This window comes from Aspergillus pseudodeflectus, assembly GCF_044049435.1.
Source record: "Aspergillus pseudodeflectus strain CBS 756.74 chromosome Unknown BJX68scaffold_7, whole genome shotgun sequence".
In the NCBI taxonomy this organism is placed as follows: domain Eukaryota; kingdom Fungi; phylum Ascomycota; class Eurotiomycetes; order Eurotiales; family Aspergillaceae; genus Aspergillus; species Aspergillus pseudodeflectus.
The window spans coordinates 720,520-735,706 of record NW_027263783.1 but is presented as its reverse complement, the minus strand read 5'-3'; the positions used below and the strand labels follow the sequence as shown (position 1 = coordinate 735,706).

At 51.2% G+C, this 15,187-nt stretch overlaps 5 protein-coding genes across 5 annotated transcripts; 3 read left to right on the top strand and 2 right to left on the bottom strand.

Annotated features, from left to right (window-relative positions):
- Positions 1-35: 35 nt before the first annotated feature.
- BJX68DRAFT_229864 (putative microtubule associated protein (Ase1)) lies at positions 36-3,649 on the top strand. The gene is made up of 4 exons (XM_071039113.1): positions 36-601; positions 653-705; positions 771-985; positions 1,039-3,649. The coding sequence occupies exons 1-4, from the start codon at positions 485-487 to the stop codon at positions 2,922-2,924; spliced, it is 2,271 nt and encodes a 756-aa protein (XP_070902841.1). The 5' UTR covers positions 36-484; the 3' UTR covers positions 2,925-3,649.
- On the bottom strand, positions 3,070-8,060 carry BJX68DRAFT_279275 (ABC transporter ATP-binding protein). Its single transcript, XM_071048700.1, has 6 exons — positions 7,756-8,060; positions 6,859-7,703; positions 6,374-6,800; positions 6,169-6,321; positions 4,525-6,120; positions 3,070-4,473 (listed from the first exon to the last, which is right to left on the bottom strand). The coding sequence occupies exons 1-6, from the start codon at positions 7,864-7,866 to the stop codon at positions 3,778-3,780; spliced, it is 3,828 nt and encodes a 1,275-aa protein (XP_070902840.1). The 5' UTR covers positions 7,867-8,060; the 3' UTR covers positions 3,070-3,777.
- Positions 8,061-8,227: 167 nt separating this feature from the next.
- On the top strand, positions 8,228-10,786 carry BJX68DRAFT_229858 (Zn(II)2Cys6 transcription factor). The gene is made up of 8 exons (XM_071039112.1): positions 8,228-8,355; positions 8,412-8,435; positions 8,491-8,603; positions 8,655-9,019; positions 9,073-9,368; positions 9,422-9,856; positions 9,914-10,149; positions 10,212-10,786. Exons 1-8 carry the CDS (start codon positions 8,287-8,289, stop codon positions 10,663-10,665), a joined length of 1,992 nt encoding a protein of 663 aa, XP_070902839.1. The 5' UTR covers positions 8,228-8,286; the 3' UTR covers positions 10,666-10,786.
- Positions 10,787-10,883: 97 nt separating this feature from the next.
- On the bottom strand, positions 10,884-13,039 carry BJX68DRAFT_263501 (glutamate--tRNA ligase MSE1; the record flags this gene model as incomplete). The annotated part of the gene is made up of 7 exons (XM_071044704.1): positions 10,884-11,499; positions 11,556-11,722; positions 11,782-12,039; positions 12,098-12,511; positions 12,566-12,603; positions 12,659-12,731; positions 12,782-13,039. The coding sequence occupies 7 exons, from the start codon at positions 13,037-13,039 to the stop codon at positions 10,884-10,886; spliced, it is 1,824 nt and encodes a 607-aa protein (XP_070902838.1).
- A 304-nt stretch (positions 13,040-13,343) lies between these two features.
- Positions 13,344-14,895, top strand: BJX68DRAFT_263500 (putative DnaJ domain protein (Mas5); the record flags this gene model as incomplete). The annotated part of the gene is made up of 5 exons (XM_071044703.1): positions 13,344-13,422; positions 13,489-13,547; positions 13,612-14,050; positions 14,114-14,291; positions 14,340-14,895. 5 exons carry the CDS (start codon positions 13,344-13,346, stop codon positions 14,893-14,895), a joined length of 1,311 nt encoding a protein of 436 aa, XP_070902837.1.
- Between the last annotated feature and the right edge of the window lie 292 nt (positions 14,896-15,187).

The window sequence follows — 15,187 nt, the reverse complement described above, 5'->3', positions numbered from 1 at the left end:
TCAAGAGGAGTTGCGGAGAAGCTCCCTGGCGGTGAGGGAATCAGCCGGCAGAAACAGGCGGGGCAGGGCTGAGTCAGCGGTTGCCGGAGGGACGCCGTCGATCAACAGCGAATCCGGATTTGCAGGGCGAAACTTGATTGATGCGATCTCTGTACCTGAACTCCTCCCCTCGATCCTCAAAAAGAAACAATACTCCTCCTCGATTGATCCCTTTTTTGTCCTTGCATCCATTCCCTCGCTGCGTTGGTTGCCCTCTGCATATAAGCCCCAGCGGGTCCTCTCGTTCTGGAATTCCTTTCCATTGTTTATTCGTTGTTCTCGCGTGGCTTCTAGCTAGTTATCTGAGCTGTTGCTTTCCCCTCAGGCGCATTGCCGCCCCAACTGTACATGACTGACAGCAGATCTCATTTTCGGAGATTATCGAAACTTTTGATTTCTTTGCTCTGACAGCTGTCAGCACCCTCACTTGGGGACTCGGGTCGCAATGGCGGTCGATACAAGCTACCTGACCACTCAGGTCAACAATATCGTCGAACAGCTCCATGGTATCTTTGATGAGATTGGTATTCCAAACCATGAGCGCGACTCTCGGGAAGCAGAGGTTTGTTCCTTTTGGCGCGCTGTTGCCTCAATGCTGACGGCTATATAACAGCTCTTCAATGCGCTGTCGGAAACACTCAACAGTCACCTGAAGATGGTTGACGAGTAAGTACCTACTCCCTTGTGCTGCTAACCATAGCATGTTGTGGTGGTTACTGATACATACTTAGCGAGAAGAACGACATGACAGGAGAAGCGCAAAAGCTTATCAGCGCGATTCAGCAGATGGAGGAATCTCTCGTCGACGAAAAAGCAAATGGCCAATACAACCTCGACCACAACGACCTCCGTGTCACGTACCCGCTGAATCGCTGTCTCGCTTTTTTGCGGGAGCAACACAGCGCAGTCAGCAAGTTACACCGCCAGCGATATGAGCAAGTTAGGAGTATGTATTAGCTGGTTGGCATTGAGAAGGACCTCCTCACTAACAACTATTAGAGCTTGTCGAAGCTCTTGAGTCCTATTCTTCTCATCTTGAGCAATCCTTCGTTAGCATTGAACTCCCTCCTACCGCACCTGGGTCATCGATCGCACCAAGCTTCGACCTCTCCCCGACATACGTTACTGCGCTTGATGCAGAGTTTACAAGAGTTTACGAAGAATACCATCGCCGTGTCGAGCTTGTGAAGACTACATGTGAAGAGATCATTAAGCTCTGGGCTGAGCTTGGGACACCTCAGGCGCAGACAGATTCAAGCATTGTCCAGCATTATCGTGAATCGCCAGAACAATTAGGGCTTCATGAGTCGGACTTGGCAAACCTGCTCGCGAGACGGGAGAAGCTTTTGGAGGAGAAGAGAGCGCGCGAGCGTAAGTTGAAAGATCTTAAGGGTGCTGTGGAAGGGCTCTGGGAACGCTTCGGGGTTGAGGAATCTGATAGAAAGGCATTCCTCGCTTCGAACCGTGGGTGCGGATTACGCACGATCAATGAGTTTGAAGAAGAGCTCTCCCGCCTTAACGAACTCAAGCGACAGAATCTCCATCTCTTCGTTGAAGATTCTCGTTGCCGACTTCAAGAGCTTTGGGACAGCTTGTATTTCTCAGAAGAGGAGATGTTGGACTTCACACCTGCCTTTTCTGACGTTTACAGCGACGCTCTTCTAGAGGCTCACGAGGCAGAGATTGCGCGCCTAGAGACCTTGAAGGAGCAACGTGCGCCAACTCTACAGCTCATTGATAAACATCGCAGCCTCCTTGCGGAGCGGGAAGCATTGGCCGTTTCCAGCCAAGACGCGTCTCGTCTCTTGGGCCGCGGGAACAAGGGCGAGAGACGGGATCCGGGCAAGCTGCTTAGAGAAGAAAAGATGAGGAAGAGAATCGCCAAGGAGCTGCCAAAGGTTGAGGCGGACTTGAGAAGAGAGTTGGAGAACTTTGAGGATGAGTACGGACGCCCGTTCCTCGTCCATGGAGAGAGCTATCTTGAAGAACTTATCAAGATCTCTGCTGCAAAGCCTCCTCCACGTTCTAAAACACCGTCGGTTGCACCATCAAATAGCGTGAAGCGCAATGCTCCACCATCTCGGCCTGGGAGCGTTATGAGAGGTCCTCCCCCTCCTCGCTCCAGTACTAAAACACCCACCAGTAGCCAGCCAGTCAAGTACAACACTATTGGGCCATCAAGGTCAGGAGCAAGGTCACCAACGAAGATTCCAGGTCGTGTGCCCCTCGGAAATATGCCGCACGGGAACAACTCTCCTGACCGTCGTGGCCCAGGTACATACTCTTCTAGCACTGTGAACGGCAAACTACCTGCATCTCGCGCCCCGCCACCGAGGATGAGAGCGCTTACAACTACTGACAAAGAAGACCGAGGAAACTATCTGTTTGAGCCTCCACGCTGCGCGAGTGCCATGTCAAATTCCTTCGTCCGGCCAGTCAGCCCTGAGGATGTTTACGATGATCGCCAGCGTTCTTTTATGAGCTCTTCCATTTTCTCCCAACGGTCAACCGGATTCTCTCAATCTTCGCAATCCTCTTCTTCGTCCTTGTCACTCAAATCATCGCTGCAGGGAACGTACCCTCGACCAAACCCATATCTGAACCATGCGCCACCACCTCCAGCAGCACGGCAAGTGTCAAATACCTCCACCGTCGACACAGTCACCACGGGCTCAGAAAACTGGGAGACCTTTGACGATGCCTCTGATTCCGATGGTGACCCCAGCGAGGCGTTTTACGCCAAATTCCGTGCCGCGAGCGCAAAGCGGCTAGCCCCAGAGGACCACCAACAACCTGTTTCCCTTGCAGGAAAGAAGGCGAAGGGCATCCGAAGCGTTAGCCCTGAAGAGCCGTGGGAACCACATGGTTCGAGTAGCTGGAAGTGACGCCGGCTGGACGGATGACATGGAGGCTTACTAAAAGTGTTTACTCGCTCTCGTCTCCCTCACTTACTCGCTCGTTTTGCGTTGCTCGCGCCTTGCTTTCATCTCCTCACGGATATGACTATATGAGAACATCTGACGTTGATGACTCTACGACCTGGTCCCAGGAATGACAGGCCCATCTCGGTCTCTATCGAAATCTCAGCCTATAATGACTGATTGCTTTAGCTTTTGCTATGCATCAGTACTTTGACGACGCCCGCGCAAAATACGCCTCGCGGCTTAATTTTCTATGTTCAAATTCTGGAATACCCAGTTGATTGATACCACCGATTGGACTTCTGTCCACTGTGCCGCTCCCGGGGATGATGGACCCTCTCGTCCGAGACTACGGATTCAGGGTCGCGCTTCCTTCCTGGGAAGCAAAGACTTGGTGTCTTCTTGTACTATGCTCTTGGCCTTTATGCTTGAATAATGCTCTGTACTTTTCTCTTCTATGATTTAATCTCTCTTCCTTACATGCTCTCCTTCTCCTGTTATTATCTGAGATTCCCTTTTCTTTGACTGTTCGTGGCGCGGTTCTGCTTTTTATTGATTCCCCGTGGGCGTTGCGCGAGTCGTGAGCCAGGGCTTCTGTCGTCGTTGTTCGTGTTCTTCATTTCTGTTCGATATCAGCAAGCGTCTTATTGGTTGTCAATCTTGATTAGGAATGGATTTTTGATTTCGGTATAAGGTGACTGTATTCTCACGATACTGTAGGGATAAGAAGAGTTGTGTATAATCTAGTGACGGATAATCTACCTAAGAATTACAACTATGGCATATATGTAGACGGTTTGCATGATATAAGAACAATTTAACTGGAAATATCCGCTCTATCCGTGTCCACTGACTTGTCTAGCGACTGCGCCAAACACATTTCATAATAAACACCCTTCTGCCGCTGCAACTCTGTATGACTACCGACCTCAATAACCTTCCCATTTGCGAAAACATAGATTACATCTGCGTCGCGGATTGTTGATAACCGATGCGCCACGGCAATAGTTGTTCGGCCGTCCATTTTACCCGCTGTATCTAGAGCCGCCTGAACGAGACGCTCGGACTGGGTGTCTAGCGCGGAGGTTGCCTCGTCGAGAAGGAGGACCTTGGGCCGACGGATGAGGGCTCGCGCGATGGCAATCCGCTGACGTTGCCCGCCGGAGAAGGATGTTCCCTGTTTCCCTGCTGGGGTGTTGAAGCCCTGTGGAAGAGAGATGATGAAGTCGTATGCGTTGGCCTGCTTCGCGGCGTCGTAGATTTCTTCTTCCGTTGGGGTTTGGAGGGCGCCTAGGGCAATGTTCTCTGATACTGTGCCCTGAAAGAGGACGGGTTCTTGTTGGACGAGGGACATTTGGGAGCGGTAGGTTTTTGGTGAGAAGTTTTGGATGTTTTCGTCCCCAAGGCGAATCTCGCCAGAGGTAGGGTCATAGTATCTTTCAAGAAGGGAGATAAGGGTTGATTTTCCGCAGCCGCTATGGCCGACGAATGCCACGAATTGGCCTGAGGAGATCTGGTAGTTGTTAGTTGGCTGGGGGCTTATTTGTCGGAGGAGCGAACTTGCCTGCATTGATACTCCTCGAATCACTTGCGACAAGCGACCTGGATAGGTGAAGTCGACTTTATCTAGTGAAACACCCTCATGGCCATCCGGGCTGTTATCCCTATTATCATCGGTTTCGCGGATACGCGGGATCTTGTCTCTCAAGTCTAGGAGGAATGTGCCCGCGCTTTTTGCCCTAGTGATGCTACCAGCGGCCGCCAAAAATTGAGCTGCGCCCTGGCCTGCCAGAAGGATACTCATGAAAACAATAAAGAATTGTTCGGTGGTATACTCCGATGACGCTAGGAGACGTGATCCGTACCAAAAGCCAAGGGCCATGACTAGAAACTCAACAGATTGAGCAAATGCATAAACAGACATCGAAACCAGCATGGTTTTTGCGGACCGGCGCAGTATCACACGAAGGTTCTCTGCGTATTCCATCAGCAAGTCCGCCTCAAGAGTAAGCGAAGAGACAGTTCGCAAGGCTCCGACAGCTTCCACGGCCAGGCTGGCACTGTCAGAGAACCGTGCCTCGTTGGTATCATTCATTTTTGCTTCGAGGCGCAGTTGGACCAAAGCTGCCCCAATGAAAGTGGGAAGTCCAGCGAAAATCATCACCAGGGCAAGTTTCCATCCGTATCCAAGAGCGAGACCAGAGCTCGCCAGTAAGCTGATCATGAGGATGAGTAGAATGAAAATGTTGATGGAAATGAGCTCTTGCAGGTTATTTGGAACCGTCATCAGATTCGACGCTAGCGCTCCAGATGTGTTCTCCTTCTGGTCGAAGAACTCGATGTCCATGTTGATGATGCGCTTAAAGAGCTCTGATCGGTAGTTATGGGTGACTAGCTGGGACACCACGACGCATAGACCTCCCACAATGGTATATGCCACAAGGTTACCCAGAGCGACAACAAAGAACAAGAGAGCGGTGAAGTTGGCTGCATCCGGGTCAGGCTCGCTATTGGGAGTGAAGACCTCGATTAGTCGGGAGAACAGGACTGCCTGAGCGGGGTGGGTGGCAGCTGCAATAACGCAGCCGAAAGAGATGATGCCGAGGAGAGGATAGATAGACTCTTGCTCTCGCAATATGAGGTACAGGATACCCCAGATGGAGCGCTTTTTTGTCGACTGGATCTCGTCTCTGTCATTGGAGGCCTGCTTCTCATCTATTATGATAGAATTGGGGTTGGTCAGAAGATGTTCATCAGGAACGTCACCACCCTTTTCAGTATTGATCAAGGACCCTTCTTCTGACTGTCCGAAATTGCCGTGGAGGTTCTGCGCTTTGACTAGTGCTGCATAACTGCCCTGTCGGGCAATCAGCTCTTCATGTGTCCCTTGCTCGACCAAACGTCCATTGGATATGACGGCGATGTTGTCTGCATCCTTCACAGTTGAGAGGCGATGGGCAATCATGACTGTTGTTCGGCTGTTGGACACATGGGTCAGAGCTTCCTGAACCACTCGCTCAGCTTGAGGGTCTAGAGCACTTGTGGCCTCGTCCAGGAGTAAAATCTTGGGATCGGACACAATGCTACGGGCAATCGCGACACGCTGTTTCTGCCCTCCGCTTAGTGTGCCACCGCGTTCCCCTAGGTATGTTGAGTATCCCTGGAAAGTGTTAGTTGTGTACAGAAGGAAAAGATTATTGGTTTTCACCTGCGGTAAAGCCTGAATAAAGTCATGGGCATAGCTGGATTTACAGGCCTCTTGTACGAGACGCAACTGCTCGTCATAGGACAATGCCTTTTGGGTCTCAAGAAATCCCTTGGCCACGTTCTGGAAAACAGTGCCTTGAAACAGGACGGGTTCCTTGATACACGTTAGTGGTCTCTGGCACGGTGTGATCAAATTAGTATCGTACCTGTTGAACTAAGGAGATCTGGCTCCGAAGCCACTTTGTGTTCAGCTTGGTGATATCTGTGCCGTCAAGTAAGATACATCCACCGGTAGGTTGATACCAACGCTCTAGCAGACCGACCAGTGTGCTTTTACCCGATCCGCTGCTGCCAACCAGTGCGGTGGTCTTCCCTGCCGGAATAGAAAGGGTGAATCCTTGTAGCACTTTGGCCGATGGTCGTGATGGGTAGGAAAAGGAGACATTGTCCAACTCAATGTCTCCAGTACACTGATTTGGCTTTTCTCCCGCGTCGGATAGAGGGTCCAGCTCAGACGGTTTATCCATGATTCGAAAGAACTCCGACGCTGCAGCTACTGCCGTAGAAACCACAGCTATTTGAGGGAAGAATATGTTGATAGACGTAGATGCGATAACGGTACACATAACGACACTAGATTGGAGTCAGCCATGATTCACTAGTACCATGAGGGGAAAGTGGAGCCAAATACGTGAAGACATCACCGACTGCGCTTATTTCTCCGCTTAGAAACATCCGGTAGCCTTGCCAGAAGGCCAGTGCGTTTCCCGAGAATATACAAAAGTAGATCATTCCAGACGACATCCCGTAGGGGATTATTTTCTTCTTTCCGAACCGGTGGGCTTCCGCTAGATACTCATCGTATTTCTGAATTATGCCCTCTTGGGCCGAAAATGCATGAACAGTCTTGATAGACGCCAAGGCTTCCTGGGCCAACGAAGCTCCATTGGAATAGGCACGGCCGATACTCGCTTCGATGGGGGCGTCGATGGCAATGCAAATTCCAATTGCGATGAACATAGCGGGAACCACGCTCAAGGTAATCAATGCCAGTTTCCATTGCACTGAAATTGCCACGATGAAAGAAGCAAAAAACATGGACAGCCCTTGGACTATCAGAACAAGTTTCTCTGCTATGCCCTGGTTGATACGGGTGGCATTCGTGCTGATTTGCACCGCAGGAGAGCTGTCTTTTGCGGTGTCATAGTACCAAAGCTCAGTCCGAAGAAGGTGTTCGAAATAAGCTTGTCTGAGGGACCTGGTCGTTCGGATGCCAGATATTGTGATTGACAAGGTAGCAGTCAAAGTGACTACGAACCTTCCGACGAACAGATAGATGAACCATAGGACAAACTCGTTCACAATACCCTCAAAATCACTCGGGTCTGTTGAGCCACCAGCAAAGTCGGTAAACTTGCTTGCGAACTGACCAAACACAACGGTCATCAATGGCAGGGCGGCACCACTCGCGATAGCGCAGGTAAATGCGAGTATATTGAGAATCATACTGAGGCGATCGGCATAATTGAATATTCTCTGTTGCGCTGTCAGACCAGCAATGCAGAAGATATCTTTGGAACGTACTTACCACGAAGTCCTTGAATTCGGGCTGATTCTCTTCCGATTTGGCGTCCATACTATTCGCAACATCAACGGTGTCATTTTTGTCGCTTTTCTCCTCGATTTTTGGGCGGCCCATGGTGAGATGGCAAGTGCTTGCTCTGCCCAGAACAGTGTGCAGGATAGGGAGATGGACGCCATGTCGATTTCAAGAGGTACCTTGGCCATATTTACCGGCCAGTGCTCACATAGCCAAAGGGGGATGAGGCTGTTTAAGCCAAGCCTAGGCCACATCGGGCTGAATATGGCGCCGAGGGGAGCCGTGGGTCCAACTGGAGGTTGGGACCAACGATGATGCAGGGAGGATGGTGGAGGCTGGCAGAGACAGATGAAATCGAAGATCGACTTTGCCTAATGGGGATAGTGCGGGTCGCTCCGGGTGCGCGGAGTCCGTGTTCCCGCCGCCCCGTGGGAGCGAGCCTCCAAGAACTATCACTGCAAGCCTCTCTCTCCTTTCTCCCTCTCGCGTCCACGGGATCCGCTTGTGCACTGTGCAGTCATGTCCGAGATTGCGAATGAGGAGACAATTCAGGATAGGCGGCATCGCCTATCCTCCATTCCCAAAGCGGTATGATGTCTAGCAGGCACGATGCGGTCTGAAATACGCATACTGATCTTACCTAGTGCGAGGGCTGCAGAGTTCGAAAGGTTCGCTCTCCAAGCTGCCGATATTTTATCGACTCTCAAGCTTACATGGGTCTAGGTTCGCTGTGATCGTTCTAACCCCTGCGCGAACTGTCGAATTGCCGGTATAGTATGCCAACAAGCTGGAGCTAAAGCCGACAGCCCAGCAAAGCCCAACAAAGTATCACGCTTGTACGTCCAATAGCTCTTCAAGATCAATGTATAGAAGACTTATATACACAGAGAGGGGTTGATTGAACGCCTAGATGAGCGTCTGGGTCGAATTGAGATCCAACTTGATCAAAGTCGTCACACAACCCCGGAGCGACTCACGATTGAATCGCAGCCTACCCGGACGTACGAAGGAGGCTCCTCCTTCAATAACCAATCTGTGCAAGCGACCAAGGTGGCCCAGGTGACTGCATACTCACAGGGCTCCGGTGGTGGGGCCAATATAAGTGCATCTCTCGACGATCTCAAATCGCTGCTTCAGCCTCCTACTACCCTAGATGACTTTCACTTCTCGAGAAATGATGCCTCACGGACTTTACCTGCAATGGACTTAGTGCCATCTGGGCTTATTGTGGACATTGTGCGCTCCATGAAGGGTATGTTTCTTGCTTTCACTGGCTTGGGCGTCGACTTGAGCTAACATACGTAGTTCGCAAACCGTTTTGCTTAACTTCCAATCCATTAACAGATCTGCCTATGGTTGAAGACCTTTTCCGCAAGGTATACTTCCCGACAGAGCCCTTGTCTGTTGGCCATGTTACTGCAATGCATGGAATACTCCTGTGTCTGCTTAAGGAGTTTATAGCGTTCAAGGACCCACTCGCAGAAAAGTACGACCTCCCCTCGTACATGCCAACAATCGAAAAGAACTTCAATGCCGGCCTTGAAACATATGAAATGCTCGCCGTTCCGAGCTTTGAGAACGTGCTCGCTCTAGTATTGGCAGTACGTGCACTTGTTTCAAACGAGGGAGGAGTAAACTAAGGACATTTTATTAGGTAGTCAAAGCGCAAGAAGAAGCCAATGCCCTATTATTGACCACTGTCATTGGAGCGGCAGCTAGGCACTGCATTTTGCTCGGCTATCACCGTGCGGCGACATATCGAGATCAGAAGCCAAACATGGCGCACAACATCAACCGGATCTTCTGGTCGGTGTATCTGGTTGACAAAAACATGTCCCTCCTTTTAGGACGCGCTCCGTGTATTCAGGACTACGACGTCGACGCACCCCACCCAACCTGCTCGGAGGACATCACTGTGCGGCCCTGGGACGAATGCCTAGTTCTTTGGGTCACTCTCGGTCGACTACAAGGTCAAATATATGACCGTGTCTACTCGGCAGCCGCACTAAAGTTCCCACCAGAAGTCCGCAACCAGAATATTCAGATCCTAGCCGAAGAACTTCATCAGTGGCGCCGTAGACTAGCTGAGGTATGATCCCATTAGCCGTAGTGACTTTGCCGTCATCAGCGCTGACAGCCGCAAAAGATAGACTGGAGTCCCGTCGCCTTTCCCGAACTCGTGGAGGTATCGAGACCTACTTGGGACATCATGTACTATTCCCTCTTGGCATCGTTGCTACGAGGATCGTCAACGTCCACGACTTCCCCGGAGATAACCTCACAATGCTTCCAAGCCGCCCGCTCCGCCTTACAAAACCACCTGCGCTCCTTCCCAATGTATTGCGAATCCAACTTTGTCACCGTCCGAGACTACGCCAATTGGTAATCTTCCCAACAATCCGTTCCAATTCACAGCCCTTGACTAAGGCTCATAACAATCACAGGGTAATTCTCTACTCCTCCTTCACCCCCTTCATCGTCATCTTCCTGCACGCCATAGCTTCTAGCAGTCTAGAAGACACCCAGCTCCTCGAAGACGTCGTACGCACGCTCTACCCGGTGAAAGACACCTCAAAAGCCTGCGGGCGTCTCTACCAGATATGCACTATCTTCGCACGTGTTGCACGCAGCCTCATCGAGTCCCGGGCATCGTCGTTTCTCGGAACATATAACAGGCAAGATGACTCGCTGCTTCTGCTTAGTGATACGGGGAACACATCAGTCTTTGACCCGAATTCGCTGCAGGATTACTTCACGACCGAGGTTGACATGCTTGATCAGTTTACGTACTCTGAGGCCGAGGGTATGTCTGCTATCCTGGGAGGTTGGGCAAATGGGCAGCCGGCCCCCGTGGAGTTTTTGGGGATGGGAAGTGGTACGGGGAATTGGATGGGGTAGGTCGCAGACTTGTTTAGAGGGATGAGATGAATGGCCTTGTGATCTACTGGTTGTAGCGGCGATTGGTTGGTTAGACTGTACACCCCTGATGTATAGACTTGAAAGTCTCTGTGAATAATGCTCTTCATATGGTTGTTTATAGTGACACATGATCTATAACGAATTTTGACGCAAGCACATGGGCAGGAGTAGAAAGTAGCTTCTATAGTATACAAAGCCTACGTGCGCGGCGCAAGCGACCCCATCCACGACCGATCCGCCTCCCTATCCTGTGCTTGCCCCTTAGCCTTCGCCTTATCCCTCACCAGCCTCTCAGCAACAGGACTCCTGGCACCCTTCTTCATCGTTAACTCTCTTGCCTCTGACAACCGCCTAAGCGTCTCATCTCTCCCAAGAATCACCATCGTCTCCGGAATGCCCGGGCCGGGCGCCCCAGCGGACAAAGCCCAGCGGAGGTAATGGTATAGTTCCTTCTTGAAGGCCTTGTCCGCGGCGATGCGGGTTTTCTGCGCATCTGCGTCTGCCTCAGCGAGCGCCGGGTTCTCTTCAAGAACCGCGCTTGCGCCGTCGTACGAGCTGATGTTGAATTTGTGAGTTGCGATGTTCCAATGTTGTTTTGGGACTAGTGTCAGTGCGACGGAGGCTGTGTGAAGGGATGAGATGGGAATTTGTGTTGTTTGGTTTGTGGGTGTGTAAGGTGGGCGAGCTAGGGTTGTTTGGAAGAAGGTTGCGTTGCGGGAGACGAATTCCTCGGCGTTGGTGAATGATTTGGCGTCTGCTTGGAGGAGAGGAGCAATTATTCCGGACAAGGGGCGGGATTGGAGGATTTGAGCCCTAGTTTTGTTGTAAATATTTGTTTTCGAATCAAGTGGTAAGGGGGCAGTGCTTACAATTGCTCTGGAGTTGTTGAGGATTCGACGACCTTTGAGACGCTGGAGACCATGTCATCGAATTCGGCGCCGCCATTTGCGGCGAAACGCTGTGCATGCGCTTTTTGAAGGAACCAGAGCTTTTCGAAGGCGACAACTGTGTTTCCGCGAGTGATTTTCAGGTTGAACTAGTAAATAAGAGTTAGTAACCAGATGGACTGTTCAGAAGGGAAAAGGGAAGGCGTACAATGCTTTCCAGCTCTTCTAGGCTAAGGATATCCGACTTCTGGGTATGAGACCACCCTAAGAGGGCTGCGAAGTTGATTAGACTAGCTGGAAATATCCCCTGTTTATCTTTAAAGAATGTCAAGTCAATGTCAGCGTTGCGCTTGCTCAGCTTTTGACCAGACTTGTCCACTAGCAGCGGGACATGCCCAAAACGAGGCGGGGTCCACTTGAATGCATTGTATAAGGCGACGTGTAGTGGAGTTGAAGACATCCATTCCTAAGTACTGCGTCAGCAAGCCTTCATGAAACCCTGATTATACACTCCATTCACTCACAGTGCCTCGAATGACATGGGTAATCTCCATGAGGTGATCATCCACAACATTGGCCAAGTGATAGGTCGGGTGCCCATCGGACTTGATCATGATAGGATCGTCGTAGACACGTTCAATGAGGTCTAACTTATTCGGCGAACGATTTTGCCCCGTTTTGCCATAGACGAGATCCTCGAACGCTGGGTATCCCTCAACCCTAAGTCGAACAACATGTGACTCTCCCTTAGCCGCCCTATCTTCCGACTCTTCGGCTGATATATCCGCGCACTTTCTATCATACCCCGGAGGAAGACCTGCCTGGCTACGGTGCCTTGCAAGTGTGTCGAGTCGATCCGCGGAGCAGAAACACCGGTATGCGTGGCCGTTGTGGATCAGGTCATTGGCGTGGCTGCGATAGGTAGCTGTTCGCTCGGACTACAAGACAATATATTAGCTCAGATCTTCAAGAATAGCCCGAAGCACTCTCACCTGCCTATACGGACCATAAGAGCCTCCAATAAGAGGACCTATACGTCCCCTCAATCAGCACCGCACTCGGGCATCACACGCGCTCCGCCCTACCTTCATCCCATTGTAATCCAGCCCATCGAAGATCATCGTAAAGCCTCTGTTCCGCGTCGGGAATCGTCCGTTTCTAAACCAATCTATCAGCGGCGCGCCTTATCCCGAGTCATGCGACCGCACCTGATCCGTATCCTCAATGCGCAATAAGAACTGACCACCGGTCCGTTTCGCCAGCAAGTAGTTGAACAATGCTGTTCGCAGCGACCCGAGGTGAAGGTATCCGGTTGGTGAAGGGGCGAAACGAGTCCTGGCTGGGAAATCGGGGAGTTTCGTCTTCTTGTTATGCGACGCTGCCGAAACGGGGGATGAACTAGCGCGACGGCATTGCATGCACACCCACGAGCGGCGGGCAAGAAGGCCCGATTGAAGGTTCCTCATGGCATAAGAGAAGAAAATAACCTACAACCAAACGAAAAGCCGCGGAACAAAAGCTTCAATGAGGCAAGCTGTCATAGGAGCAGGAAATGTTTGCGGAGAAGGCGGAGGCGGCGAGAAATTCGGAGCCAGAAAAAAAGTGATAAGCAGGCCGATCGAATTTTCGGGCTTCTGATTGGGACCAATTTATTTTCCCTTTCAACTTCCTCCAACGCTCGGTATATTTTCAAATTTTGCTCTTCGTGGTCTTCTTATATCTGGAAAAGAAAGCCCTTGTATTGCTCTATTCGCTCCTACTCTCTCAAGTATGATCCCACTCTCACAAGAAGCTCTGGGCAACCCGCTAACTGACTCAACAGTGTCGGAAGCTGTTGGCGACCTCTACGGTAATTGTCTTCTTGAAGCTTTATTCGCACACTTTTATCGTCTCTAATCAAATCTCCGAATCACAGAGGTCCTCCAAGTCCCGCGAAGTGCAAGCAAAGACGAGATCCGAAAGGCCTACCGCAAAGTACGCCCGCCCACCCGCCTCAGACCCAAAGCCCAAAACAAAGAATACTAATGCCTCTTCACAGGCAGCCCTAGCAAGCCATCCGGACAAAGTTCCCGAAGCCGAGCGCGAGACCGCCGAGATCCGGTTCAAAGCCGTCCAGCAAGCCTACGATATCCTTTACGATGACGATAAGCGACACCTCTACGATACACATGGCATGAGCGCGTTCAACGGTTCCGGTGAGCCGGGGATGGGCGGAGGACCGGATCTCGATGATATACTCGCGCAGATGTTTGGAATGGGCGGGGGTGGTATGGGTGGAATGCCTGGTATGGGCGGCCAGCGGAGACCGCGGGCGAGCCCCAACGAGGAGCAGAAGTACGAGGTTAAGTTGGAGGACCTGTATAAGGGAAAGACGGTCAAGTTTGCCAGCACAAAGAATGTGATTTGCAGTCTTTGCAAGGGGAAGGGTGGGAAGGAGAAGGCCACGGCCAAGAAGTGCTCGACATGTGATGGACAAGGTATGGTTTTGAGTCTTTGGGGCTGAGATATCGGACTTGGACTTACAGGACGTTGTTGTACAGGTTTCAAAGAGGTGTTGACTCGGGTGGGTCAGTTCTTGACCCAGTCTACTGTTGTCTGTTCAACGTGCAACGGCGACGGCCAGTTCTTCGCCGCTAAGGATAAGTGCAAAAAGTGCAAGGGCAAGAAGACAAACGAGGAGAAGAAGATGCTGGAGATGTACATTCCTCGCGGGGCAAAGTACGTGGATTCCAATCTTATACCATGACACAAGCTAACACTATACAGAGACGGCGACCGCATTGTCCTACAAGGCGAGGCAGATCAAGTCCCCGGTCAAGAACCGGGCGACATTATCTTCCACCTAGTAGAAGAAGAACATGATGTCTTCCAACGCGCAGGCGCAGACCTCATGGCGTCGATCGACGTTACCTTGGCCGAATCACTCACAGGCTTCAAACGAGTAGTCATCAAGCACCTCGACGGCCGTGGCATCGAGATTCAACACCCCAAAGTCCCAGGCCAGGTCCTTTCACCCGGTCAAGTGCTCAAGGTTCCCGGCGAGGGCATGCCAATCAAGCGTTCCGATGCTCGCGGTGATCTATACCTCGTCGTGAACATCAAATTCCCCGACGAGCAGTGGAAGCCCAGCGCCGCAGTCCTGGAACGGCTGAAGGAGATGCTTCCCCAGTCCGATATGCGCGTTCAAGCTGACACGGCCGAAGACGTCCAATATGACACCAATGGCAAACTGGAGGACTTCGGCTCCAAAGATCCTAGCGGAGGGTCCGCCTGGGAGGACGACGAAGAAGAGGGCGGACAAGCGCAGTGCGCGACTCAGTGATGACTATTGATTAATTCCTGTTTCTTTCAGCTGTACCAGATACCATTCCCCGAGTGTCTCTGTTCACTGGGGCCTCTTCATGAAATGATAGATCTAGATGCACATGACACACTCTTCTCCGGCATTATTGGCGTTAAGGGTTATTGAGAATGAAGATCTACGACATCTCCCATCTGACACTTATCTTCAGACCCTACTTACTCATCTTACCTTAATATAGGAGGAAGAAACAACCGGCGACTTGAAAATGTGCTCCACGTTCCTTCCTGTTTTATGAAGATACATCCCCGGT

Coding starts and splice junctions, on each gene's coding strand:
- BJX68DRAFT_229864 (XM_071039113.1), top strand. CDS start 485: ATGGCGGTCGATACAAGCTACCTGACCACTCAGGTCAACAATATCGTC. Junction 706..770: donor CACCTGAAGATGGTTGACGA/GTAAGTACCTAC, acceptor ATACATACTTAG/CGAGAAGAACGACATGACAG. Junction 986..1,038: donor GCGATATGAGCAAGTTAGGA/GTATGTATTAGC, acceptor AACAACTATTAG/AGCTTGTCGAAGCTCTTGAG.
- BJX68DRAFT_279275 (XM_071048700.1), bottom strand. CDS start 7,866: ATGGGCCGCCCAAAAATCGAGGAGAAAAGCGACAAAAATGACACCGTT. Junction 6,322..6,373: donor AGATCTCCTTAGTTCAACAG/GTACGATACTAA, acceptor ACGTGTATCAAG/GAACCCGTCCTGTTTCAAGG. Junction 6,121..6,168: donor TTATTCAGGCTTTACCGCAG/GTGAAAACCAAT, acceptor AACACTTTCCAG/GGATACTCAACATACCTAGG.
- BJX68DRAFT_229858 (XM_071039112.1), top strand. CDS start 8,287: ATGTCCGAGATTGCGAATGAGGAGACAATTCAGGATAGGCGGCATCGC. Junction 8,604..8,654: donor CCCAACAAAGTATCACGCTT/GTACGTCCAATA, acceptor TTATATACACAG/AGAGGGGTTGATTGAACGCC. Junction 9,369..9,421: donor TGCTCGCTCTAGTATTGGCA/GTACGTGCACTT, acceptor ACATTTTATTAG/GTAGTCAAAGCGCAAGAAGA.